The sequence below is a fragment of the Rhipicephalus sanguineus genome, chromosome 7 (genome assembly GCF_013339695.2).
Source record: "Rhipicephalus sanguineus isolate Rsan-2018 chromosome 7, BIME_Rsan_1.4, whole genome shotgun sequence".
Taxonomy (NCBI): domain Eukaryota; kingdom Metazoa; phylum Arthropoda; class Arachnida; order Ixodida; family Ixodidae; genus Rhipicephalus; species Rhipicephalus sanguineus.
This window is the reverse complement of record NC_051182.1, coordinates 158,602,022-158,627,702: the sequence shown is the minus strand read 5'-3', so window position 1 is coordinate 158,627,702 and position 25,681 is coordinate 158,602,022. Positions and strand designations below refer to the sequence as shown.

At 45.7% G+C, this 25,681-nt stretch overlaps 2 protein-coding genes across 2 annotated transcripts in view; one reads left to right on the top strand and one right to left on the bottom strand.

The window, feature by feature from the left end:
* Positions 1-253: 253 nt before the first annotated feature.
* Positions 254-4,299, bottom strand: LOC119400370 (mucin-5AC-like). Its single transcript, XM_037667385.2, is given in 3 exon segments — positions 254-798; positions 2,601-2,642; positions 2,644-4,299. Coding segments are annotated over 3 exon segments (1,785 nt in total). The 5' UTR covers positions 4,141-4,299; the 3' UTR covers positions 254-552.
* A 3,906-nt stretch (positions 4,300-8,205) lies between these two features.
* Positions 8,206-25,681, top strand: part of LOC119399204 (nucleoprotein TPR) — a 117,786-nt gene continuing 100,310 nt past the window's right edge. The window contains exons 1-8 of the mRNA XM_037666018.1: positions 8,206-8,426; positions 10,941-11,045; positions 12,685-12,758; positions 14,107-14,203; positions 15,315-15,418; positions 18,115-18,279; positions 19,522-19,695; positions 23,707-23,926. Coding sequence (XP_037521946.1) covers positions 8,285-8,426; positions 10,941-11,045; positions 12,685-12,758; positions 14,107-14,203; positions 15,315-15,418; positions 18,115-18,279; positions 19,522-19,695; positions 23,707-23,926 — 1,081 coding nt within the window. The 5' untranslated portion in view covers positions 8,206-8,284. The remainder of the gene's footprint in view (positions 8,427-10,940; positions 11,046-12,684; positions 12,759-14,106; positions 14,204-15,314; positions 15,419-18,114; positions 18,280-19,521; positions 19,696-23,706; positions 23,927-25,681) is intronic.

Sequence of the window (25,681 nt, the reverse complement as noted above, 5' to 3'; positions counted from 1 at the left end):
ATGACGCCAGAGAACGCCTCTCCGTATTAATATCTGGGGTTTAACGTCGCAAAACCACGATATGATTGAGGGACGCCGTAGATATAAGTACACGGGCCTCAAACATTTTCGCCTCCATCGAAAATGCAGCCGCCGCGGCCGGGATTCGATTCCCGCCACCTTCGAGTCAGCAGTCGAACGCCATAACTCACCGTGGCGGTGCGCATCTCCATATTGGCACAAACTGGTACGAAGAACAGACAAAAATGGTTTGTTTACCTCGAACATCACGTTTATTTCCCGTCGAATAACGCGCTTGTACGCGCAAGCGCACGTTTATCTCGCCGTAAATTCACACATTCGATTAAAAAATCGTTCACAAGGCACACATTTGATAGCGATAAATGAGACGGCGTACAATGCTCTCCGTCAAGACAACGTGCACAATACATTGCTTCCGAGATTACGTAGGGGCATCTCGGAGGGCACGTCTTCGAGCCTTGTCACGCTTCTAAAATGAAAGCCACGGTCAGACGTTGCCATTACAAACCGATAGCTCAGGCTACAAAGGCCTTATAACGCGTTCGTCTCGGTGCACTTGCGGGCGATTACGTTGTACTCGTCGGGGTCTTCCGTGTAGTTATAGGCCGCGTGCTCATTGACCGCGTTCTCAATGTCCGGCTCTCCCAGCAGCCAACAAATGGACAGCAGCACCTGGCCCACTCTCATCTGTGGCGACCAATTCCAGAGGAGGACGTCCAGGGAGATGTCGCCCTCGTCGCTCACGTTGGGATGGTAGATTTTGGTCTTGAAGGTAACCTGCGCAACGAGACATCTTGATTGTGCTTAAACGCGATGTTCAAGAACCGTTCGCAGTCCTATACATAAGCATGTGTCGCCCGAGATAGGCTGCACAGTTAGTAACCGATGAGATGAAGTGCTGCATGTATCACTAAAGTGCAGGGCACTTCTATACCCAACCGCTGACGCAGCCGGGGCGGCGGGGTTCAGATTCCCCTAGAAAGTTTTCAATTTTGCGTGTGTATATATACACGCAGACATTCAAGCACAGGCATGAACATGCATAAAAGGTAGTTGAACCCCCCCACTAAAGAAAAGGAACACAAGGTTTCAACTGGAATCAGTGGGAAAATTGATAGGCATGGCTTCAAGAAAAACGTAAGCGCCTAAGCACCGCTAGCAGAAAGAAGAAGCACGAGAAAAGAGCGTGCTTCTTCCCGAAGTTATGTACCAACCAGCCCAGCTGCAAGTTCTGCCAAGATAGGCATGCAATGCACAATTTTGGCAATGATTCAGCAAAACAGGGGCGGCGCCAGAGTGGCTGCCCCTCAAAATTTTCACCTGTCCCCTCCTGCCCCCCCCCCCCCCCCAACCTCAGAAAAAAAAAATCAGCAACGTAGACGGAACACAACGCATAAGTGCCCGACCTCTCTGTCCCAGTGGGCCCCTTCTTACCCCCTTTTGAAGGTATTCAGGAAATTGAAATTTCACGACACAACATGGGCAGAAATTCAGAAGATGGAAGCTATACAAACCCTTGAACACGGGGTGTCACTGAATTTAAACAAGTGGTCTTGTCTTCAAGGCAGCCTATCTCAGCGCGTCTGTGTGTATGATTCGTACAAATTCGTATACACGTATACGCTAAGGTGGGCAGTTGCAGCCTTGAAGACAAGCCAGTTGTCGAGACGTTGGCTCCAGCGACACGCCGTGTTCAAGAATTTTTTGTCACGACACAAACATATAGCGATAGGCGAGATAGAAGAGCGCAGACTAAGGACTAATTTATCAGCCCTTTATCATCACTGAAAGGTATGCCTTTATAAGGTATGCTATCAATTGAGCATGCGCTCTCCGACTTCGTGCCCCCCCGGAGCCCCCCCCCCCCTACGAAATTTTGATGGAGGGTGTATTTTAGCCAAAATAAATAATCAAAATAGGTGTTTGTCTCAAATAGTAAAGGACTTCAGCTACGGGCCTGGTTGTGTTTCTCTGCGTCGTAAAGCTCGTGAAATTCGTTACCCAATTTAGCTCAGCGCAATATGGACAAAAAGCAGCAAGACCATGTTCGTTGTTTTACACGAAAAATTTTTGTATATGCGCATATTTCACATCAACTGGCTACCTGCATGTATAAGCAAAACTTCACGCTTTAGTTGACCATACATGTAACGACGTAGGCAACGTGTTGTCTCTGAACTGCGCTAGTACACGGTCATGTCTTTGTCACGTAATCTTTATCTGACGCGTGATTTCGAATTTGCCATCCATGTGATTTATTATACGAAACTATTCATCTATAAACTTAGGTATATGTATATTGTCAGTGTCAACCTACTACCAATTTGCAGAGTGAATTTTTCAGTTTCACGAGCCGAAGCCAATTCAGATGAGGTACGCCGTAGCGAGAGACTGGGCTAAGTTTGAATAGCTGAGATTCCTTGTGCACGAAATGCAGGGTAGACTTTCGTTTTTTGCATTTTACCGGCAGGTATTGCATCCTGCGACCTGGCAGTGAAACGCCATGGCTGCTATTCCCCCCCCCCCCCCTCACCCCGAACGGGTCCCGTTTAGAGCAAGATGTATCTATATCGGTATACCTTGGGCGGGCTGTGAGGGTAGTCGTCGGGAAAGGATATGTGCCAGGTGGAACATGCCTCCTTCGTAAGGCGTCCCCTGCGGACCCACTATGACGGCGCGCCAGTTGAAAAGGTCGTCCGAATGGACGAGACCAGCCGAACAATTTGGCGGCGGGTCACGGGCGACATCGTTCAGCTCCTCGAGGATGCGATCGGTAGCCGCGGAATTCATCGCCGGCGGTGGCGGCGTTCCGGCAATGCGCGGTGCCTTCGCAGAGCTGGGCCCAGGAGGAGACTCCTCGGTGGCGATCGCACGTGAAACACCGGGACTTCTAACCGTCGTCACTCTACTAGGCCCCGCAACGTCGACGTTTCCAGCACTGGCAGGCGCGTCGCGACCGGTAGTACTTCTTGCGGAACCGTCTGTAGCGGTGAACGCTTTCGCACCCGTGCTTGTGGTAGCCACGGCTTCGGTAGCGCCGGACACCGCTCCAAGAGTCACCATCTCCACTGCACCACCAGAATTGGAGCCACCATCCCTAAAGACATTGTCCTTCGGCAGTCCAGGTTCCGCAGTTCCGATAGGCTTATCAACGTTCGCGCCGTCGAGGCTCGTACCACCAAGTACCGTAGTAGGTACCGTGGGCTGCGGTGCAGCGGCGCGCGTAGCTGCAGAGCCAGCAGGCCTAGCGGCGTCGGTATTCGCCGTGCCAGTGTCCGTAGTCGTAGTCTTGTCGAGGCGTGGCACCTTCGCAGCGGCTGTACGTCCCGTGGGTCTTTTCGCCCCTGCATGCGCGTCGCCCAGGTTCTTTGGGTCGGCGCCGTCCGGACCAGAACTGCCGGGAGACTTCCCGCTTGTAGGCATCGGGCTCGTCGGAGTCGCCAGAGCTTGTGTCGTCGCGCCCGGAGGTGGCACCTCGGGAGTAGCCGCGCCAGAAGTTCTCAAACCAGGAGGCGTCACGACAGGAAGGGTTACGCGGTTAGCTACTTCCTCAGCGACGACACCGACGGGTGCAGCAGCAGCTGCATCGACGTAGGCTTTAGTGCCGGCAGGTTTGTCTCCACCCGACTTCACAGTAGCCGTGGTAATATGGACAGCGCCGCGAGTCTTTGAAGGGCTTCGTATTCCACAATTTTCCGGTCCCGGCCCCTTTTGAGCGCACTGCCCTCTTGCAGCACCCCCATCCGTAGCCTCGGTTACGTCAGCGACCGGACCACTTGACGTCTTCAGATGACTCGTCGAAGTTGCATCCTTGTCAGCACCTGTGTAGTCCGGAGCACTGCCGACCTTTGCCGCGCTGTCGGCACTCACACTGCTTGACGCCGCCGTAGCGTGGTGTTCTGTAGTGCTGCGTTGTTTAACAGTCGACGAAGGCGCAGCATCTGGCTGTGTAGTTCTGTTGTCCTTAGGCCCGCAGGGCACCGCCGGAACGCCAGACTCTGCGACGTCCTTATTATTCTTGCCATTGGACGACGTCGAGACTCTAGTAGACACGGTCGGAGCTGCCGTCCCGGTCGCTTGTACCGGAGTTGCACCTTCGTTGCTGCCTGGCGTCGCCATCTCTGCTTTCCTCGGCTTCGTACGCTTCGTGATGTTCACTACAACAGCACATGCAAGCGAGTGACCCACATCGCATTCAATCTGCACTCGCTGACGAGTATGAATGCAGATTGCGAAACTGGTGGAGAGAGGGGTTCTCACAGATAAAGAAAATCGTGAAAAAATACTGATTATGTTGAAAGCATCCGCATTTCACTGTTTCCTGCCTTCATACCCACTCTATAATAGCGTCAGCCTGTTATTCTCATTCGGCAGTCACACGAAACGCTGGGAATCAGATTGTTTAACAATATCTACTGTCAGGTATGAAGAAACATAGCATAAAAGAAAAACATATGTGGTGGTTGCAGGGTCAACCATCGATCATTGTATAATTTAGCTGTAGGCAAGGGCGTAGCCAGAATTTTTATTTAATTAATTTTATTTTTTTTTTGGGGGGGGGGGGAGGGTGTTCAAGCATCCTTTGTGTGTGTTTGCATGTGTGCGTGCAGATATGCACATGCAATATTTAAAAATTTCGAGGAGGGGGAGTGTTTACCCACCCTCCCCCACCCTAGCTACGCCAATGCATATCGTCACGTGGGCGTGACGTTGAAGAAGGCGGCAGTAGGCGTGTTCGAGACGAAAATCTTTATTCGGGCGAACTTGTGCCCAGGAAGTCAAAAGTTAAAGTGCAAGTGAAGTAATACATGCTGTACACTGATAGCGGCAAGCACTGTCGTCAATAATGTCCTACGTACACTCTCCCACATTGCAACTTAATGATATCTCATAAATAGCATCAGAGGTACACTTGGTGAATTTTGTTTCATGGTTAGTAGCATATATCATTTGTTTTCGACCTTTCATAGCATTACACAGCGTCGAAAGTTTACGGGGAGCGGAAAATACGAGGTTGACTTGGTGCCTGTTGGCCACTTTCTTCAGGTTATGCGATAACCTGTGCACATACGGTATCACGCGAAACGGTCTCTTGTCTTTTTCTTGCTCATCAGTTTTTCTTCCTGAACACTTCAATCTTTGCAGCAAAGATTCACTCACAGCTGTGATGACGGAAGTTGGATTACCGAATGATTCAAGTCGTTCAGTCTGTTGCATTTGGCTAGCCTTCATTTGGTGCTCAGAGGATTTGTTAATTGCACTTTGTACACAAATGATGGCGATTCCCCTTTTTACAAGCTTGGAATGAGCACTACCATACGGAGGAATGCCCAGTAGACATGTTCATTAGACGCAAGAAAGGAAATATTAATGTCCAAAAACTGTATGTTATTATTCTTAGGCGTTTCAAAAGTGAACTTCCGTCTCCCTCCATGCATCCTAAAAATGCCCGGAATATTTTGGACTTCGTCATCAAAACAGTAACCCGGACGTTTCTTCAAAAGAATGAGGTAGTCATCAACGTAGCGATAAATACCAGTGACTGGAGAGTCATTTAACGCAGCGCAAATACGGTTGTCAACGTTAGATAAAAATATGTCACTGAGAATGGGCGCAATGCATGATTCAATACAAACACCGGTGCGTTGAGTGTAAAAAGTTCCATTGTGATTAGTGGCTGTTGAATTCAGATAAAATTCTAAAAGGGTGATGAAATCGTCAACGTTTATGCCTGCTGAGTTTTGGAAGTCTTGTTCATTTGTTTCACTGATTTTATCCCGCACAGTGGCTAGCATGGAAGAGAATAAAACAAATCTTCTACGTCTACAGAAAACGCCGTCACACTGTTTCCGTTAGTGACACAAAGACCGCTTCAAGGTAGTGAACTTCGATCCAAAGAAGCAACGGAAGGTAGCTCTCAAGTTACTTGGAGATCTTAATTTGGAACATTTGAAGAACATCACAAGAAAGGCAGATTATGAGTTCCTTGACGTCTTTTTCACGTGTAAAACGCACAAACCCACCATACCCGTTAAGGATAATTGTGTCCGAAAAAGCTTCGTGGCAGTTGCATGTCGGAAGGTTCTTGCAAGGACATTTGAAGAAACTTCCGTTGAGTGAATAGTTCTGAGGATTTCGTGAATGAACTAAGCGGTCTTTGTGTCACTAACAGAAACGGTGTGACGGCGTTTTCTGTAGACGTAGAATATTTGTTTTATTCTCTTCCATGTGATGGTTTGCTAGCCGCTGTGTGGGATAAAATCAGTGAAACAAATGAACAAGACTTCCAAAACTCAGCAGGCATAAACGTTGACAATTTCATCACCCTTTTAGAATTTTATCTGAATTCAACAGCCACTAATCACAATGGAACTTTTTACATTCAACGCACCGCCATTTGTAGTGGATCATCCATTGCGCCCATTGTCAGTGACGTATTTTTATCTAGCGTTGACAACCGTATTAGCGCTGCGTTAAATGACTCACCAGTCACTGGTATGTATCGCTACGTTGATGACTACCTCATTATTTTGAAGAAACGTCCGGGTTACTGTTTTGATGACGAAGTCCAAAATATTCTGGGCATTTTTAGGATGCATGGAAGGGGACTGAAGTTCACTTTTGAAATGCCTAAGAATAATACCATACAGTTTTTGGACATTACTATTTCCTTTCTTGCGTCTAATTAACATGTCTGCGGGGCGTATCTACCTAGATCTAAGAAATGCATCCTTCCGTATGATAGTGCTCATTCAAAGCTTGTAAAAAGGGGAATCGCCATCACTTGTGTACAAAGTGCAATGAATAAATCATGTAAGCACCAAATGAAGGCTAGCCTAATGCAACAGACTTAACGACTTGAATCATTCGGTTAATAATCCAACTTCCGTCATCACAGCTGTGAGTGAAACTTTGCTACAAAGATTGAAGCGTTCAGGAAGAAAAAATGATGAGCAAGAAAAAGACAATAGACCGTTTCACGTGATACCGTATGTGCACAGGTTATCGCATAACCTGAAGAAAATGGTCAACAGGCGCCAAGTTAACCTCGTATTTTCCGCTCCCCGTAAACATTCAAACGCTGTGTAATTCCATCAGAAGTCGAAAACAAATGATATGTACTACTAACCATAATTCACCAAGTGCACCTCTGATGTTGTTTATGAGATACCATTAAGTCGTGGGAGAGTGTACATCGGACAAACTGGGCAATGCTTTAATGATTGGGCCAGGCAACATAAGAACAATGTGAAAAATGGCTATGGCAGTAGCCTCCCACTGTAAAAAATGCGCATGCACACCCATGTTCGCGGAAACTAGCTTTTTGACGTTTGGAAAACCCAAAAAAGAAAGAGAAATCGTGGAAGCTTATTTCATCAATAAAGCTGGAGGTAAGTGTGTCAGCGCGGCGTCACTGAGTTTAACTACTCATGAGAGATGTTTTCTCGATAAACACCTGCTAGTATAGCAATACGTATGTCCGCAATCATTGATTTTTTGTGGCGTTTTTTTTTTTGTGTGACAAGGCGTTTTTGGTGGCATAGCTATAACTGGTGAACTTTCAATAAACATTCAGTTGGCAGTACAGCGCTAGTCCTGTTGTGTGTGTTCCTTTTTTGTCGTCGTTTTTTTCGTGCTGCTTCTAGTTTTCACATCATCAACCGACTCGCCCAAACATACAAGTTGTTGCTAAAACAGTATAGGGTCTGCGTAGAAAAAGAATGAAATGAGGTAGTGAAGACGCGACTTGACAAAGAAGATATCTTTAGTGCAGGTTAGGCTAGGTGAGGTTGCATATACACGTATCCAGAGCAGGGGTAGGGGCGAATTGTCAGCCCCTACCGTAAAAAATAAATCCTGGCGATGCCCCTGTTCCCTCTACTTCATTGTCCTCTCTGTGAGCCATTCCCGAAAATCTTTGTCCGGAATCTTTGGATTCGTCAGGGTGGCCTCCCGTTGTGCCGTGCATGTGTTATCTGGTTCGATGCTTTTCAGGTTCGGATTGTGGGTGCAGTGCCACCCCGTACGGAGCAAATATCCGGTGTAAATACAAGGCGGGCGCTTCGGCCATCGCTTCCACCCAAAATCAAATTCAGATTTCGCGCTTCTATCGTTTCGAGTGTCACGTGATGTTTTTCCCCGCGTTTCCGTTTCCGCACCACCATTCGGTCATCATCGCGAAAAGCCGGCGTCTTTCGGCACATGGCGGGTATTTCTCGCCGTTAATTGTTAAAGTCGTGCCGGCAGTGCAGCCGTCGGCGTCATGTTGACGGATATTCTGGACGTGGAGGAGATAGAGCTCCTCGCTGAAGCCAGCAGGGCCAAGCTCGAGAGCTACGTCTCTCTGAACACAAAAACCACCGAAGAGTTGCGTGAGGAAAACGCACAACTCAAGGCGCGATGCGGTAAGCCGGCAGCGTCTAGTAGTTTCAAATATCGTGCCATCCTTTACGCGAGATGACTCAAGCGTGTTTTTACCAGCGCGACGATGACACGAATTATCACGTATGAGAAAATATCACCTTAAATTTGCAACTGTCCCGTTGACAGCTATCTTGTTGACAACCTACGTTGACGGTACAGTGTTCTCGTACCAAATTCAAAATTCCTGGATTAAAGTTGCTTCTTACTTATATTGAGGGCTCTTCTGTGTTCACGTGCTCAGTTACCGCGGTTTGTTGAAAGTATAACACAATCATTCGCTCGATTCAAAAGTATCGATAGCTGGGCGTGTAGGAACTGATGTATTAAAAAAAAGTTGGCGCTAAACCGATGGGATGAAAAAAAAGATCAACACAAGACAACGGTTGGCCTGTGTTTATTTCCCCTGCGTTCCTGTCGGTTTAGCGCTAATTTTTCACAACGAAGCATTCCTCAATGCTTACGCGTAATTTAACGAGACCGTTCACCTGTAACCTAACCACAAATCCTGTCTCTGACGTTCTTGCGCATCTCGATGTTGCATAACACTTTAAACGTGTTTGCCGTGTTACAAAATGAAAGCTCACTTTGGTTGATTGTGGCAAGTCTGCCTTTATGGCCGAATAGTCACGTCTATGACAATCCTAGAGCGATTGCAGCTTGCACCCATTGTCACTCTAAGAAGTATGTACTTGTCACTGTTCACTTGAAGCAAAACAATTGCTTTTTCGTTATTGTGTGGAGGTTACAGCCACAAGAAGGCCCACATTTACAAGAATTCCTGCTACCTCTTTGTCACAGAAATCAAGGGTGGTAGGCAATGACGTGTTGAAGACTGGCCCATGTATTGGTTACTGTCTGGGTATAAAACTCTCACTGCAAAGGAAGTCCACTGTACAATTAAAGCATGTGTAAGAGTCGTATTTGTATTTTAACGCTGTTAACTATCTCTAATTGAACTAGCTAATCAGCCCTAAACCAGCTTGATGAACCATGTTAACGTTCTCTATAGTTTAGTAGTGTGCACTTTCAATAAGTTGTTTGTTCAGGCTAATTCAAGGCTCTGATAGCCATGGACAAAGCAACAATTAATGGCGCTTTTCTTGACTCGACAGATGAGGACTACAAGCCCATTTTTTGTATTTGGTTTCTATTCTTGTCATTTTGCCTTGAATGATTGTGACAACTCATCTGACATTGTTTACCAATGGACTTGTCTGGGCTTTAGATTCAATTTACTCTTCTAGGGTTCCTACTGCGTCATTGGCATGGAAGTCATCGCTCATTTTCTCAACATTTTCTAGCTCATTTTCTCAACAGAGCCCACAAGAAACTTGTTTAGGTAGATAATTATGTTTATGTTGTTCACTGTTGAGCTGACGGCTAGATGAAGATGAACTTGTCTACGCAAATGTTTTGCTAACATAGATGTCAGCGTATGGAGTGGAAGACATGTTTTTTGTTTGCCAATCTTTAGAAACATTGTTTGTTTTTTACAAAACTTTTCTTTCATTTTCAGTGTCCACTATTAATTACCGAACCGAACTCAAATACAAAAAAAATAAAACACTTCATGGCTTGTGTGTTTTTACAATTTATGGGAAGCATATGAAAGGTCCGAAAGCCCAGTAAACACATCAGTGGAGCAAATAGAGGTTGAGTTTAATTACAACCAGTTAACTGCACTGTATGAAGGTTTGCTCTCGGTTGGCTGTCTTTGTGCTGACAGCTAGTCTATTCACAGTCAGTTGACGGGCTTATAGCACACATCTTCCTTGCTGCCATAATACCCAGCACAGAATCTTTACTTGAAGCCATGCCTCTACGTAACAAATTGAATTGCAGGGAGTGTTACCGAGCAACACCACTAATCAATTAATTGATGAACTGCGACAACATGTAATTAATTACATGTATTACTGTAAGCAATTGCATGTGAACGGCTACGTTATTGACAAGAACCTGTAACAGCCACTTGGCAGTGTTTAATAGTGACCAAGCGTTTATTGTGTTTTTTTCTTGTTGGATGAGAGGTCATGGGCTTGATATTGAGATGTTTTGTTCGCATCCTGATTTATATTGCACGCAGAAATCCAAAAAAATGCATGTCAAGAACACCTATTGGTCAAGGTTAGTTCAGCGCTTACTTTTTTTTAGCATCTTATATAGGCCGTGCCTACCCCATTCAAATGGAGTAGTTTCAGTCGTGATTGAGTTCATTTGGAATTGTATGTTTTTATTGCACTTGGGAAGGGGGGGTGGGGTTTAATTGTAATTGAGGAATTCAGTCCTGATTGATTGCAGTAAAGAGTGTCTCATGTATTCAGTATCACCAAAGAGTCATTCAGTCAGTTGATTTAATTCTTTATTTTCCCCGATTCCTGCATTACGTGTTCTGCTCTCAACTTGACACCAGTTTGGTTCTGAAGCTAAGCATTGCTGTCAGCGTTGACTTCACTGCAAGACTCATGCATGCTTGATGGTTTGATTTTGTGCAGAGCGCAGCTCGTTCCAGTTGGAAGCAGCGCTCTCTGAGCACCGTGCCCAGGTCACTGCACTTGAAGATGCCTGCGAGAGGGCCAAGCAGCAGGCAGCACAGCTCGGTATGGGCGTTCCTTTCCTATGTTCGTTTTTTCTTTTCAGTTATAGTACCAACTATGGAAAACATACTACAGTACTAGCTACCTTGATTGCTAAACAGCTTGCAACGAAAAAAAAAAAGGTGCTGACATTGCAAGTACGTCATTGCAAGATGTTTGTGACATGTTTTTATGAAGATATGTAACGTATGAGACGATCTGCAACATTATTTGATTTCACTAGACTTTGCTTGAAAGGACTGAGTGTTGGGCGAGTTGGTACTCCATTACAATACTCCTACAATAAACTTCCAGTTGCTAGTCTGCGCTTGTGCGTGTGTCTCACTTGTCCCTGTTTATTTTGCGCAGTTTTTCGTAGTAACTTTGCTTGAGTTCTGTATAATGCCTTATTTTTTACCATTGTCATTATTTTTTAATTCTTTTTTTTTTATAGATTTGCTTCATCTCGCTAAAACTGTTTAACACGAAAGCTTTTCTTTTAATCCACTCTTGAAGAATCTAGCACCAATGTGTAACAGTTTTATCTCGTGTACCTCTTTTTTTTGTGTTCTTCTTTTTTAGTGATGTATGTTCTATATGCTGTCCATTGCTGTTGTTCTAAGGGAGCAGTCACCTAGCCAAGCTACTCACTGTAGTAGCTTTTTGTGACTGCTCCTTTCTTTCATTGTTCAGTGAAAGATAAAGCATTGAATTGAATTGAATGGAACTTTGTGACACTCGTATGTCAACTGATCTACAGTGCTCACCAGAGTTGTCAGATGCTGACGAGCCAACAAGCGAATAATCATTCCAAAAGGAGCCCCCAAAAAAGTGACATGAATTTTGCGAAGAAGCCCAAAATAAGCGAAATGTTAATAAATTTTCTCATTCTTTAAAATATCTTTTAACTATAATGAAAAAGTCACTCAAGTACGAAGCGAAGGTATAAAATAACCTTTATTATTTTGTACAGTGAAAATATGCACAACCATGCATGAAAGCACATATTTACTTTTGGCATAGCCTCCGGGGTAGTCACTGCCTCTTTTCAGCGCACGTTTGCCAGTGCATCAATAACATTACTTGTTGATTCCCCCAACGTATGTTCGATTTCAACGCTCAATTACGCAAAGTCGTCGACCAGCGCACTGTTCTTGAATGTGAAGAGCACTAAAATAACTATATTTGCAGGAAAAGCATAACTAAGCCCCCGAAATACAACAATCAACTCGAGAATTATACAAGCGACACAGTGAAAAAACAAAAAAACAAAAAAAGAAGCTCAAATCCGCTTATAAGCGGAACTGGCAACTCAGGTGCTTACGGATTGAAACGGGACATAAAAACTTTTACCATAATGACTCGTGTACACAATTTGCATCAAGATAACTGCATCATATAACCATGAATATGGTCGCTAAAGGCAATGTTGGCCTTGATGTCAGTGTTCGAGTCAAAATTACACCTATATGACATGAACTGAACATGATGGGAATGAAAATACGTGGATTACTTAGGCCTAAATAGTTGCGTTTCAATCCGTGAGCACTGTACACTGTCAGCTTGGTGCTCATACATGAAGTGAAGGATGACCACTGAGCAAGTTTTGGTATCCTAGATTGCTAAATGTACGAGAAACACTGTATATCTGTTGTTTCTGCAGCGTCTGAGCTGGGCACCTGCCGAGTGGAACTGGAAGGGGCCAAGGCGACGACTGCGGCCACCAAGGCTGACTTGGTGAGGACCTCTGGCTTGTTGCATTGAGAGCTATTTCTTCTCGCATGTCATGTACATACCTGCTTTGACAGCTGCAGTGTAGTCTTCCTTTCTCTTTAGAGTGAAAGCTCTACTACGCCATGTCTCCCAAGGTCGGTCATCGAGTCGCAATGACCTTGAGCTGCCGGAGCACGAGCTGCCTGAGCACAGGTGTGGCAGGCGCGATGTCCCGCCGCGTGATCCGCCGTGGAAAATGCATCGCGTCGCAGCTGTGCTTGCTCGTAGCCTCTGCTACGGTACCACATGACTGGATGAAGCTTTAACGACTGCTCTGTTGGCACTTGGTCGCTCAGCCTTGCCGTGGGTGGCGCACTGGCTGGGCCGTCTGTGCTTTTGCTTCAGTGTAAGCGACAGCCAGAGACTTGACGTGGCAAGTTTTGGGAACATATGAACATAGACTTAATACAACAAAGAAAGAAAAAGACCTGGAAATCGGTGACATTCCACTGCTGTGTGGATTGTGGGCTCGACAATAAAATAAAAGTGAGCTTTCAACTTCGTTTTCACTTTTTGATAACAACCTATGATGGTGAATTTAATGGCAGTAGAGTTCTCGAAGAGGAACTTATCAGTCTGAACTGAGTCTAAATTGAGTGTTTCGCATTAGTGTCCTTTCAAGTGACAGCGCTGTTTTTGTATTGTGATCATTCGTCATCGTGAAGAATTTCATTTCATTCATCATGGTGATTGATATCATCACAATATCGTTCATCATCATGATTGTGAACAAGGAACCTGCAGAGGTTCAGAAACATCAGAAGTATTCTTTTTCAAGTGAACCTTGTTATGAGTTGCAGGTTTTGGTGGTAGCGGCGGCGGTGTCGTACGAAAAACCTGGCGCTATCGAGTGTACAGAAATGCGGCCCTTGAAGGTGCTCCGGTCACATTCATATATTTGTATGCGCCATTTTCCAATAATTGATGCTTTCCCACTCATGGGCTCATCGGCGATCAGCCGTTTCTGGTATGACAATCTGATCTTTTTCGAGGTCCCTTGCCATTTCACGTCGCCACATTTCATTGTTGCCTGGATATGAACGTATGACCTTCGTTGTTGCCTGTAGCAACTGAAGTGTTGCGCTGCTGATCACGTGGATGATGGTCTGATTGCCTGCATGGAGGAAGGAAAAAGTTACGAGGGAGCATTGCTCAATGCGATAGAAAGAAAGAAAAGTAGTTGGTCAGGCACACACACGCCAAGCTTCGCTTGCCTCCATTTTCCCGGTATGGGAAGGGCTCCTAATCTTTGTCTTGGTGAGTGACCGTAACATTCATTTAGATGCATTGGACTTCTTTGTGTGTTCGTTAGGAGCTGAGCAAGAGGAACCTGGAGCAGGTGACGAAGGAGAAGCTGGAATTGCTGCAGGCCATGGAGAAGCGTACGCAGGAGCTGTCCTCACTCAATGGTACGTCAGCAAGTCTCACAGCGAGCAATTAACTTATTGAGCTAATTGCATCTTTGACAGGTTGTCTTATAGCAGCAGCGTTACTTATGTTAAAGGGGTACTGCCACCAATTTTTGAAGATGAGTTTGCTCCGTCATACAAATCTCCTGCATGCAGAGGTGACTCTGACCGAGTGTGAAGCTCAGTAAATGCTGATGAGACATTTTATTTTGACGCTAAAGTCAATTTTTGCCTGCCGCACTTACTGACATCGACACTATCAGGACGTCAGGCTGCAGTGTCAATTCCGGTGACTCCACGCACCAGCACGGCTAATTGTGGTGACGTTAAGTGCCAGAACACTCAGAATGGCCACTTGTGCATCGCCAATGTAGCCATGCAGCGGAGCGGCTGAGGAAACGTCACAATATCTTTTGCGCGAGCACGTGACAAGAAGATCGTACTGTGCCGCGACGTCAGGGGACAGTAAGAACCGAAACTAGCTTTTAAGAGCATGTACCCTAATTCATTTGTCAGGGTGCACTCACGCTTTCCAGTACATTTTTTAGGCTCTTGAAAACTTTGTCTTTCATTTGACTTAAAAAACAACTGAAAATTTTCCTGTCAGTACCCTTTTAACAAGGTCTGCGCTCAGGACAGCACTCAGGACAACCCGCCCCTTTTCTTATGCGCTGTTTTACATCATAAATCCGTACCAACTTCCCAACTTTTCTTAACCACTCGTTTGTAGCCACAAGGAAGTGTTTTCCTTGTGACTTTGTGGTACAAATAGATGGTTGTCAATTATTCATTTCAAACGCTTCCGCCATCCTGCGAGATTCCGCAGAACTCGTTTGCAATTACTGCTACAGAATACAGCAGTGTTGTTCAGTTGTTGAACTGCTTCTCACAGTTCTCCCCCTCCTTGCAAGGCTTATGCATAAGAACTGCACACTTGCATGGATGTACATCACTAACCATGCATCATCGCATAATCGCATCATGGCTACATGCTGGAAGTTATGCTGTTTGAAAGTTCCAGTCTCGTACAAGACGATGATTGCTTTGCTGTTCTTGTGGGAGAACTGAGGTCTGTTTGTGACTGCACATGTGTTCTTCTATGTGTGTCCAGGGCAAGTGGAGTCGCTACAGTCCGAGCTGAGCAGCAGCCAGCAGCAGCAGCGCGAGCAGGCGGTGCGCCTCGAGGAGCTTCAGTTGCAGCTGCTCAGTGCACAGGTACGCCACTGCTGCTTGTACGCTCATTTGCATATGGTTCCAAATATAACTGAGTGCAGTAGACACTCAGTAAAAGGAAATCTTTTAAACAGAATCACTGCTTAAATGGAACAAATGCTTTTAACGCAATTGGTTTCGCACTTGAATTCTGCTCACCTGTTCCTCTCTAAAAAAATGGAACTCTTGTTAAACGGACCATGTTTTCCTGGTCCCTTCAGATTCCTTTTATAGAGAGTCTACTGTGTAACTGTGCCGATGCTATGTGAAAAATTCAGCATACAGTAGAAACACCATGAAACCTGACGCGGCTGGAAAAGCGTGTTTCATTTAACAGAAGTTTTGTTTACTGGGATAGAGGTAGCACTGGTGTGCAGTGCCCAAATTCAAAAATGTCAAAAAAAAAAAAAGAAGCAGTTCGATTTACAGCTGTTCTGTTAAGCACTTTCCGCTTATTGAGATTCTGCTATGCAGTAGGCTCATTCTTCATATTGTTGCTGCTAAAATCGATTTGGACCGCGACAGCTTCATGTGCTCACAGCCCATCATAATTATGAGTGTGAAATCTTGACTCATGCTGCACTTTGATAATGATGGGTCTATGTCAATGTTTCTATTCGCACTTCATCAGCAGTCCAAGTGATGCTTGCTTGGTGGTCACGGCATGAACACCAAGCAACTTAGAATTCTGAACACAGAATGCCTCTATACTGTGTTCATGCTAGGGTGTTCTGTGTTCATGCCAGGCTATACTGCGTGTCTATTTCCGTGTTCATGCTACTCTGTGTTCATGCTCACCCTGGCATGAACACAGAATAGAGTGCAAAAAAAAAAAAAATTCTTGCCATGGCCTATCCTGAATGCTGGGTACCCGTAGCACTAATCGTTATTATGCACACATCGTTGTCAATGCTTTTGTTGTAGCTGCATATTAAGTGCCCGGGCCAGACAAAGACCGCGTTTAGGCAGGGTCATCCAAATGCATTCGTAAGCATACCTGTCAACTCGCCCGATTTGTCCAGCAGACTCGCGAATTTTAAGCAATCCTCCTGACTGCGAGAAGAAAATAATAATTACTAAGGACACTGCTGTCTAAAATTTTCTGATCGCGTGTGGAACGCTCGTCATATTGTAAAAGTATGAGTGGAAAAAACAGCAGAGATGGAAAGGAATTGACAGGACAGATGCTCATACTTCTATAAGATGTTTCACCAACTGGCACAGCAGACCACCATTTTGCGCAGTACACTGGTGTCGCTTTTGCCACAGTACACTGGTGTCATGTGAAAAGCGCATTAAGATTGCCACTGGTTTGCTAGCTATTTTCTCCCTTAATTACGCACATGTGCACGCGCCGTTTCATTATGAGTGCCAGTATGATCGCCAATTTCTACAAACTTCACTGGCAATCATGCACTTATGACGTTGCTTTGACCCCGGGAAACAGTAAATTAATTAGAGCTGTGCGAATAGCAAAATTTTGGGTGCGAAGCGAATTCGAATAATAAAGATTGAGTGCGAATCGAATCGAATAATTTCGAATAATTTTCGAATATTTCTCAAACATTTTTCGAATAATTCGAAGTGAAATTACAGAAAAAGTTGCAGAGAATCCCTAAGTATGTTCTTGAGAGATAGCAACATGAAAGTGTTTCTTTTCGCTAGGTTGATGAAGCGCTGGTGGGGTCATATTTCATAGTTGTCGTTCTTATCAAGAATGAGGCAATGTAGAGGCCGAATTATATTTATGTACATGATTTGGTGCAACCAAAGTGTTGCCGACAACATTTTACATGTGATAGGCAGAGATGCCATTTCCTCAGCCTCTCCTTCTCTTTCAACTTCTGTGGAAGCCCAACTGATGTGGCGGACAAGGGTGTGCTCCCTTCAAGTCCGGAGTTCCAAATCTGCCTCGTAGACGTCAATATATAAGAACATCTGAAATTTTGGATGCTAAAAAGCTTCGGCATCCTATTTTTTGGACTTCCTGCCCAAATTTCAGGTCCAAAACAGCATTAATTGAGACCCCAACTCTGCCCCATCTTTCATCTCCATATTGGAACCAGCGTTTTCTTGAGTTTATACATTTGCGACCGTAGCGGAGCTTGAAAGGCAGCTTTGCCGCAATACGGGGGTGTGATGAGGTGAAGCATATTGAAAATCTAGGGACCACTTCCAAACGGACGTTGACTGTCTCTTGGCTAAGTTCGACCGTAACGGAGCTTGAAAGGCAGCTTTGCCGCAATACGAGAGTGTAATGAGGTGAAGCATATTGAAAATCTAGCGACCACTTTCAACCGAACTTTGTCTCTTGGCTAAGTTCGACCGTAACGGAGCTTGAAAGGCAGCTTTGCCGCAATACGAGAGTGTAATGAGGTGAAGCATATTGAAAATCTGAAGGGGTCACTTTCAACCGGACGTTGACTGCATTTGTCTTTGGGAAGTTCGAATAGTTCAAATAGTAAAACTTCAGTGCGAATCGAATCGAATAGCAAACAGTATTCGAAAAATATTCGAAATTTCGAATATTCGCACACGCCTAAAATTAATACGTACACCTGCTTTCTTCTGTCGCATCTCCCCCGCTTTTCAAATCTCCCGAATTTCGAGGTTACCAGGTTGGCAGGTATGCGTCAACACCGTTCACGATGTCTTCACCTTTTGATTTTGTTATTCAACTGTTTCTTACCTCTGTGCAGCATGCGGAGAAGCGTCTTCAGCAAGAACGGGAGCTGATTCAGGCCCAAGTCGAAGAGTTGCGAGAGGAAGCCTCTGCTCACCGACAGGAGGCAGCTCAGCTGCGCCGCAGCAAGGCGGGCCTCACCCTCGACCTACAGGCACAGCTAGACCACCAGAAGGAGCAGGTTGGCCAGCATTCTCTTCTTTTTTTTAAGTGTGCAATTGCCTGTCCTGTGTCTACATGTGCACTCATGTTTGACTCATTGGCTCGTCCGTGGCTTCATGTTTGCCAGTGTGCACTGTACGGATCACTCTTAAAGGGCCCCAAACCACCCAGAGGTCAAAATTTAGTTGTGTGGTTGCAGTTATGCATGAGTCTGCAACGGACAAGTAGCCGCGAGAATTTTTCGAAACAGTGCCGTAATAGTGGAGTTACAAGTGTTTGATGATCCGAAAGCGCCTCTTGCTCGTTTAGATCTTGTCTTCACTACTCTCCGTTTGTTGGCTTGCCACTCCTCATGACCTAGTGCTTCTCCTCGCTGGTAGAGGAGGAGCACTGGGTTGTCAATACATATACATTGTCCGGTGACTACATATGGGGTTAGGGGGTACCAGCGAACACGCTGCAAGTTACATATGGGGGGAGGGGGCGACTAGTGGGCAAGATGTGCCCTTTTGTCAGCGCGCTTCATGACCTTGAGCACTTTTCTTTTTTCTTCGAACGCGCGGCTTACTTTCACTGTAAGCACGAGTGCTGGCACGTGGCGGCATCCCAAGACGCCCATAGTAACTATGCAGCTCACGATGCTCCAGTTGGCCAATGGCTGTGTACTTTGGGTTTATGGCATCATTCGTCGAGAGAAGAGGGAACGATTTCTTGCTGACTTCGAGAATTAATTGTAAATTTCAGGCCGCATGCTGCACTATAAGATGGCTCGTGTGTTCTTGGGAGCCTCGACCACTGATCGGCAGCGTTTTCTGACCATGCTGGAAAAATGTTGCAGGGCCCCTTTAATAGTTATAGCTGTGAATTCAGCATCATTGAAGTGAAACAAAAATTTCATTACATTTTCTTGGCCTTCTTCTTGGAGTTGCCCTTTTAACTCTTTCTTTAACTCTTTTTAAACTTCACTTATTACCGACAAGTGCTTCATTAGATACAGTAGACTCATTGAACAGAACCTGAAGGGACCGGGAAAATATGTTCCATTAACAGGAGTTCCGTTTACTGAGAGGTAATTAGTGGTGCAGAATTCAAGTATGAAACCAATCATATTAGAGGCAGTTCTATTTAAGCAGCAATTCCGTTTAAAAGGTTTCTGTTCACTGAGAGTACATTACCATTACATTGCCGATAAGCTCTCATTTACTAAGTGCTACATTAGTTGTAGAGCATACACACATAATCACTTGCCTCTCATTTGTAGGTAAGCTCCCTGACCAGACAATTGGAGACCTGGCGTTCGAGTGTGGCTGAGATGGAGGAGAGGTCGAGGACAACGGCCACCCTCCTGGACGAAGCTCGGGAGGCGAAGGCCAACCTCGAGGCTCACTTCCAGACCGAGCTGCAGGCACAGCGGAGACTAGTCGACATGCACAAGGTGTTTCCTTGACCTTTACTACTAGGCAACATAGCCATGTTCATAGGTCGGCAAACACACCAGGCTCAGGCTCAAATCGAGCTGCAAGTCTGAGTCTGAGTTTGGAAAATTTAGTGAGTGGGCACATTTCTTGAGTGAGTCTGAGTGAGCTCTACATTTTTTTGCCGGCCTCTGCCATGTCTGGTGTATCATGCACTTTCTTCTTGTGGTGTATACTCATACTAACCCTGAAACAGTTTTGTTGATGTTTTACGAACTGAATGAGCCACTAGCATTGGCTTTTCGAGTCATTAAAAGACAGATTTAGGCGCTCTGCGTAAAGTGTGTAAGTTATTCATTCTTGTGAATGTGATTTCTTATGAAGGCGAATTCCTATGAAAGTGAATTCCTGTGAATTCTAATGAATGGGAATTCTTTTGAAGGTGAATTCTTAGAAAGTGAATTATGAAAATGAATTTTTATGGATGTGAATTTAATGAAAGTCAAACTTATTCTAAGGTTTAAAACATGCGAATTGCTGCAGATCACACCATGTTACCACGCAAAGTTTTAGGTGTTTTGGGATGTGGATCTGTCTTGGTGTGTCACTCGTGTGACCAATCTGCTTGGCTTCTTAGTGTTTGTGGCGCGGCAGAAAACACAGAGTGGCTGGATTTGTGCTGGCATCTGGTCGCTAACCCTTTCAGGCATGACCTATGAAGAACTGTCTGTAAATGTGTCAAAACTACACATTATTTCAAGGCACTTGGTATTGCAACAAAAGTAATGTCTTGATACTTTGATTTGTGTGTTTCAAAGTACATAATCTTGATTAATTTGGAATTAAATATCTATTTATCCTGAATTAATTAATGTTCTGTTTTTGTATAGATAGAATCAGATCTCAGGCTAGAGATACAGTCAAACCCGGATATATCGAATTCGCAAAAAAACGCCTGTCAGTTCGATATAGGGCATAATTCGATATAAGCCTGCTAAAGAATTGGACGTCATAAATTCACACACCATTCATAAAAGCACTTTATTGACGAAGCTACCTTAGTTGCGCTTGAAATAGTCTTCCATTTTTTTCTGTTTGAGCAACTTCGCTGCCTGCGACAGCACGCATTTCTCAGCATGGTCTAAGAGTCGGAGCAGGCGAGGCCGCAACCTTCCACATTCGCGCAGAAGCGCAGGACTAGTGCAAGAGCACCAATCACCTCTGAGGATATGGGCAAAGGATCGTCGTTTCTAATCGTCGTTTCTTTGAACTGCTGTAGCCAGCCGGAACCACCTTGAAAATCCTCCTTGCCAAGGTCAAAAGCCATGTCCTTTGCTTTTTGTTCTATCATGGGGCCGGACACGGGGAGGTTGCGCAACTGAACATCAACGAACCACTTGTACACGGCTGCCTTGACGTCGTCATACATGGCTATGCGTACGCGTCGGCCGCCACGGGCACTGGGTCTTTTGTCCGCTTTATCCCTAATCTCCGCCTTATTCTTCAAGATCGTGCCGAGAGTGCTCCTCGTAATCTTGCACGCTGCCGCGACGTCTGACTTCTCACCACGTTCGACTGGATTTATAATTTTGAGCTTCACGGCGAAAGGCAAATTCTGCCGCTTCACGCTAGCCATCACGGCACAGGCACATGGTGCGAAACACAACGAACGAGAAATGCAGGGAGATAACTCGCACGATAAGAGTACAAGAGGCCTTGATTGGCTGTCTCAGCAAGCGCTTCGGGCGGGTCAGGATCATTTTTTGCCGGGGGGTGACGGCGGCTCGACTGATGCGGTGCGGTCACGGTAGGGAGAGCGGGTCATGCGCCGCCGGGTTAAACCACTTTTGGAGTGAGCAGTGGAAAGAAGCGCCAGTTTCCCCGCCGCTACAAGGGAAAGCCAACTTCCGGGGTCACTTTTGCCCCGCTTGACGTTCGATATACTGCGAGTCACTGCTATTCTTGTTCGATGTAACCGTAATTTTCGTTATATATTTTCACTGTAACTACACTGTGTTCAGAAGTTGTTCGATATACAGGATAATTCGATGTAAATGGGTTCGATATAGTCGGGTTCAACTGTATAGTGCAATTTCGATTCCAGTTGTATTAATCTTGAGCAAAAAAAAATTATACTTTTGATGTAGATCACGGAGGGCAACATCTCGAACATGGTAGTGCCTTTGGCAGAGTGATCATATGCAACAGTATACACCTAAATGAAGGCGCATTTATTACGTAGGAGGTTCAATCAATCCAAACCTCAATGTATCTTGCCCTTTCTTAGCTACTAGTTGACACAACTAGCGCAAACATGTTGTGTGCACAATTTTGTACAAAGCGCCTCAAAGGGTTAAGAGTAGAGCTGTGCGAATAGCAAAATTTCGGGTGTGAAGCGAAATTGAATACTGAAGTGTCAGTGTGAATTGAATCGAATATTTCTCGAATATTTTTCGAATACTTCGAAGTGAAATTGCAGAAAAAAAAGTTAGAGAGGATTCCTAAGGATATTCTTATGAGATAGCAACATGAAAGTGTTTCTTTTCGCTTGGTTGATGAAGCACTGGTGGGGTGGTGTTTCATAGTTGTCTTATCAAGAATGAGGCAATGTAGAGACCGAATTGTATTTATGCACATGATTTGGTGCAACCAAAGTGTTGCCGACAACACTTTACGCGTGATAGGCAAAGGTGCCATTTCCTCAGCCTCTCCTCCTCTTTCAACTTTTGTAGAAGCCCAACTGATGTGGTCGACAAGGGTGTGCTCCCTTCAAGACCGGAGTTCCAAATCTGCCTCTTAGACGTCGTAAGAACACCTGAAATTTTGGATGCTAAAAGTTTTGGCTTCCGATTTTTCTAACTTCCTGCCCAAATTTCAGGTTCAAAACAGCATTAATTGAGCCCTCACCTCTGCCACATCTTTCATCTCCTTGTTGAAACCAACATTTTCTTGAGTTAGTACGTTTGCGACCGTAGCAGCGCTTGAAAGGCAGCTTTGCCGCAATACCGGGGTGTGATGAGGTGAAGCATATTAAAAATCTGGGGACCACTTCAAATCGGACGTTGACTGTCTCTTAGCAAAGTTCGACCGTAGCGGAGCTTGAAAGGCAGCTTTGCCGCAATACCGGGGTGTGATGAAGTGATGCATATTGAAAATCTAGAGACCACTTCCAATCGGACGTTGACTGTCTCTTGGCAAAGTTCGACCGTAGCGGAGCTTGAAAGGCAGCTTTGCCGCAATACCGGGGTGTGATGAAGTGATGCATATTGAAAATCTAGGGACCATTTCCAATCGGACGTTGACTGTCTCTTGGCAAAGTTCGACCGTAGCGGAGCTTGAAAGGCAGCTTTGCCGCAATACCGGGGTGTGATGAAGTGATGCATATTGAAAATCTAGAGACCACTTCCAATCGGACGTTGACTGTCTCTTGGCAAAGTTCGACCGTAGCGGAGCTTGAAAGGCAGCTTTGCCGCAATACCGGGGTGTGATGAAGTGATGCATATTGAAAATCTAGGGACCATTTCCAATCGGACGTTGACTGTCTCTTGGCAAAGTTCAACCGTAGCAGAGCTTGAAAGGCAGCTTTGCCGCAATACGAGAGTGTGCATTGAAGCATATTGAACATCTGAAGGGGTCACTTTCAATCTGACGTTGACTGTATTTGTTCCAGTGCGAATCGAATCAAATAGCAAACACTATGCGGAAAATATTCAAAATTTCGAATATTTGCACACCCCTAGGTAAGAGTAACGGACTGGATTCCGGAGAAGGCAGGTGCACCAGGGGCAGGCAGAAAGCTAGGTGTGCAGATGAGATTGATAAGTTTGTGGAGATAGTGTGGCCGCAGCAAGCGCAGGTCTGGGTTAACCCGCCTTCTTCATTTTCCTGTGCTCCCCTCTGCTGTTTTGGTAGGGCCTTGGTAGGTGTCGGTACTACCGGTATCACCAGAGTGACAGATGATGATGATAGTGATGCACTTGGTGCCCCTGTGCACGTTCGTGGGTGTCTGTTCTCATTGGCTTTGTGTGCAGGAGCTGTCGGAGAATCGGCGGCAGCGCATCGACGAGCTGGTGGCCACGCTGGAGGAGATGCAGGCGCTGCTGCTGGAAACACGGGCTGCGGCCGAACGCTCTCAGGAGGCCCTGAAGGAGTGCCAGGCCAGCCACGAAGAGGAGCTGACGAAGAAGGAGGCCATCATCGAATCACTGCGCAAGGAGCTGCATCTGGCCAACTGCCTGCTCGAGGGTAAAGGTAAGGCAAGCGTTCAGTGACGATGACTATCTTCACGATTTTTTAAAAGAGGCTCGTCATGTTTGAGTCCCTATACTCCATTCCATACATAGCAGTCCTAGCTGTGGAGGCTAGTGAGACTTCTTGTAGTACATGTGCTCAGACCAGGAAATACAGTAAACTCTCTGTAAACAGAAATCTCTTAAACGGAACTGCTGCTTAAGGGGGGATGAGAGTCTTGAATCGGCATGCACGTGCACCATTAAATGGAGATTACAAATCTGCAAACATATTTCTAATATCCCATTTTGAAAGGAGGTAATGGCAAATTTCCACATTGTAATTAGGTAATTTCTAGGGGTGTGCGAATATTCGAAATTTCGAATATTTTTTTAATAATGTTTGTTATTCGATTCGATTCGCACTGGAATTTTACTGTTCGAACTATTCGAACTTCCCAAAAACAAATACAGTCAACGTCCGATTGAAAGTGACCCCTACAGATTTCCAATATGCTTCACCTCATTACACTCTCGTATTGCGGCAAAGCTGCCTTTCAAGCTCCGTTGCGGTCGAACTTAGCAAAGAGACAGTCAACGTCCAATTGGAAGTGGTCCCTAGATTTTCAATATGCTTCACCTCATCACACCCCCGTATTGCGGCAAAGCTGCCTTTCAAGCTCTGCGACGGTCGCAAATGTATAAACTCAAGAAAACGCTGGTTCCAACATGGAGATGAAAGATGTGGGGGGACGCGGCTTTCGTATCGCGCAAAATGGCAAAAAAATCGATTTTTTGAAAATCACATTTTCAGTTTCTGTAGCCCTTATTCTATCTGATTCCAAAATATCTTCACTGAAAACCACCTAGAAGTGCTTTAAAAAATTTGTTGCACGTGCTGAGGTGGCGAAAATTATTGTGGAGATCGCAAAAAAATGGTGGTTTTCAAAAAAGTCTTGCTTCGCAACGGTACAACCGGGCGCCGCCATTTTGAGCTCGCCGTAAAGAGCATTTCTTCGTTTTCAAATTCCCCGCCTCAGCTGGCTCCTCCCTTTGAAAACAAGCGCACAAAAAGCAAATCTCTGAAGGTCGTTTCGAGGCCTCTGATTGGCCGCGTCCGCCATGTTGCTCCAGCACGCCTCGTCATTGGTCCGATGCTCGCTCCGAGAGGACAGCCGTCTGCTGCTTACGCGTCGCGATGTTACCTGATGTTACGACTGTCGAAAATCGCGCTACTTAGTGACGCGTTCACTCGTTCTGTGTGCACGGGTCGACGACAATTTAGAATATGATTACCCTGTAGTTTGACAGCTGCAAGCGGAAGCGCAGTCATCAGTGTACGATAAACGATAGCGTGCCGCGCTCGTCGCGAACATCGCAGATGCGCGTCTCGGGTAAAAGTTCAGCTTGTCAGCACTTCGTACTCCGTGACGAATAACTTCGCGGGACTACTCTTTGTACTCGCGATCGAACATGACTTGCTTTGAAACATCGGGCACCGCGGCCACGCACACCGCGACCGAGCTTACTGCTCGGAGTCGTGGCTAGGCCTAACTCCGCTCACGGCGCTGGTTTACGAGACGAATCCGAACTTTGCGGGCAAGGACATCGCGCTAGCGGACAAGCCGCACTGTGCTTCGTCACAAGCAACAAATCGCATCGTCCGCTGGCTCCTCGAAAGTGCGGATGGGCATTTTACGAATCGGCAGCGGACCTCCCGGCCAAACTCGTCGCGCATTGACCGCTCGGAACAGCGGCTAGCAATTTCGCGCGTCGG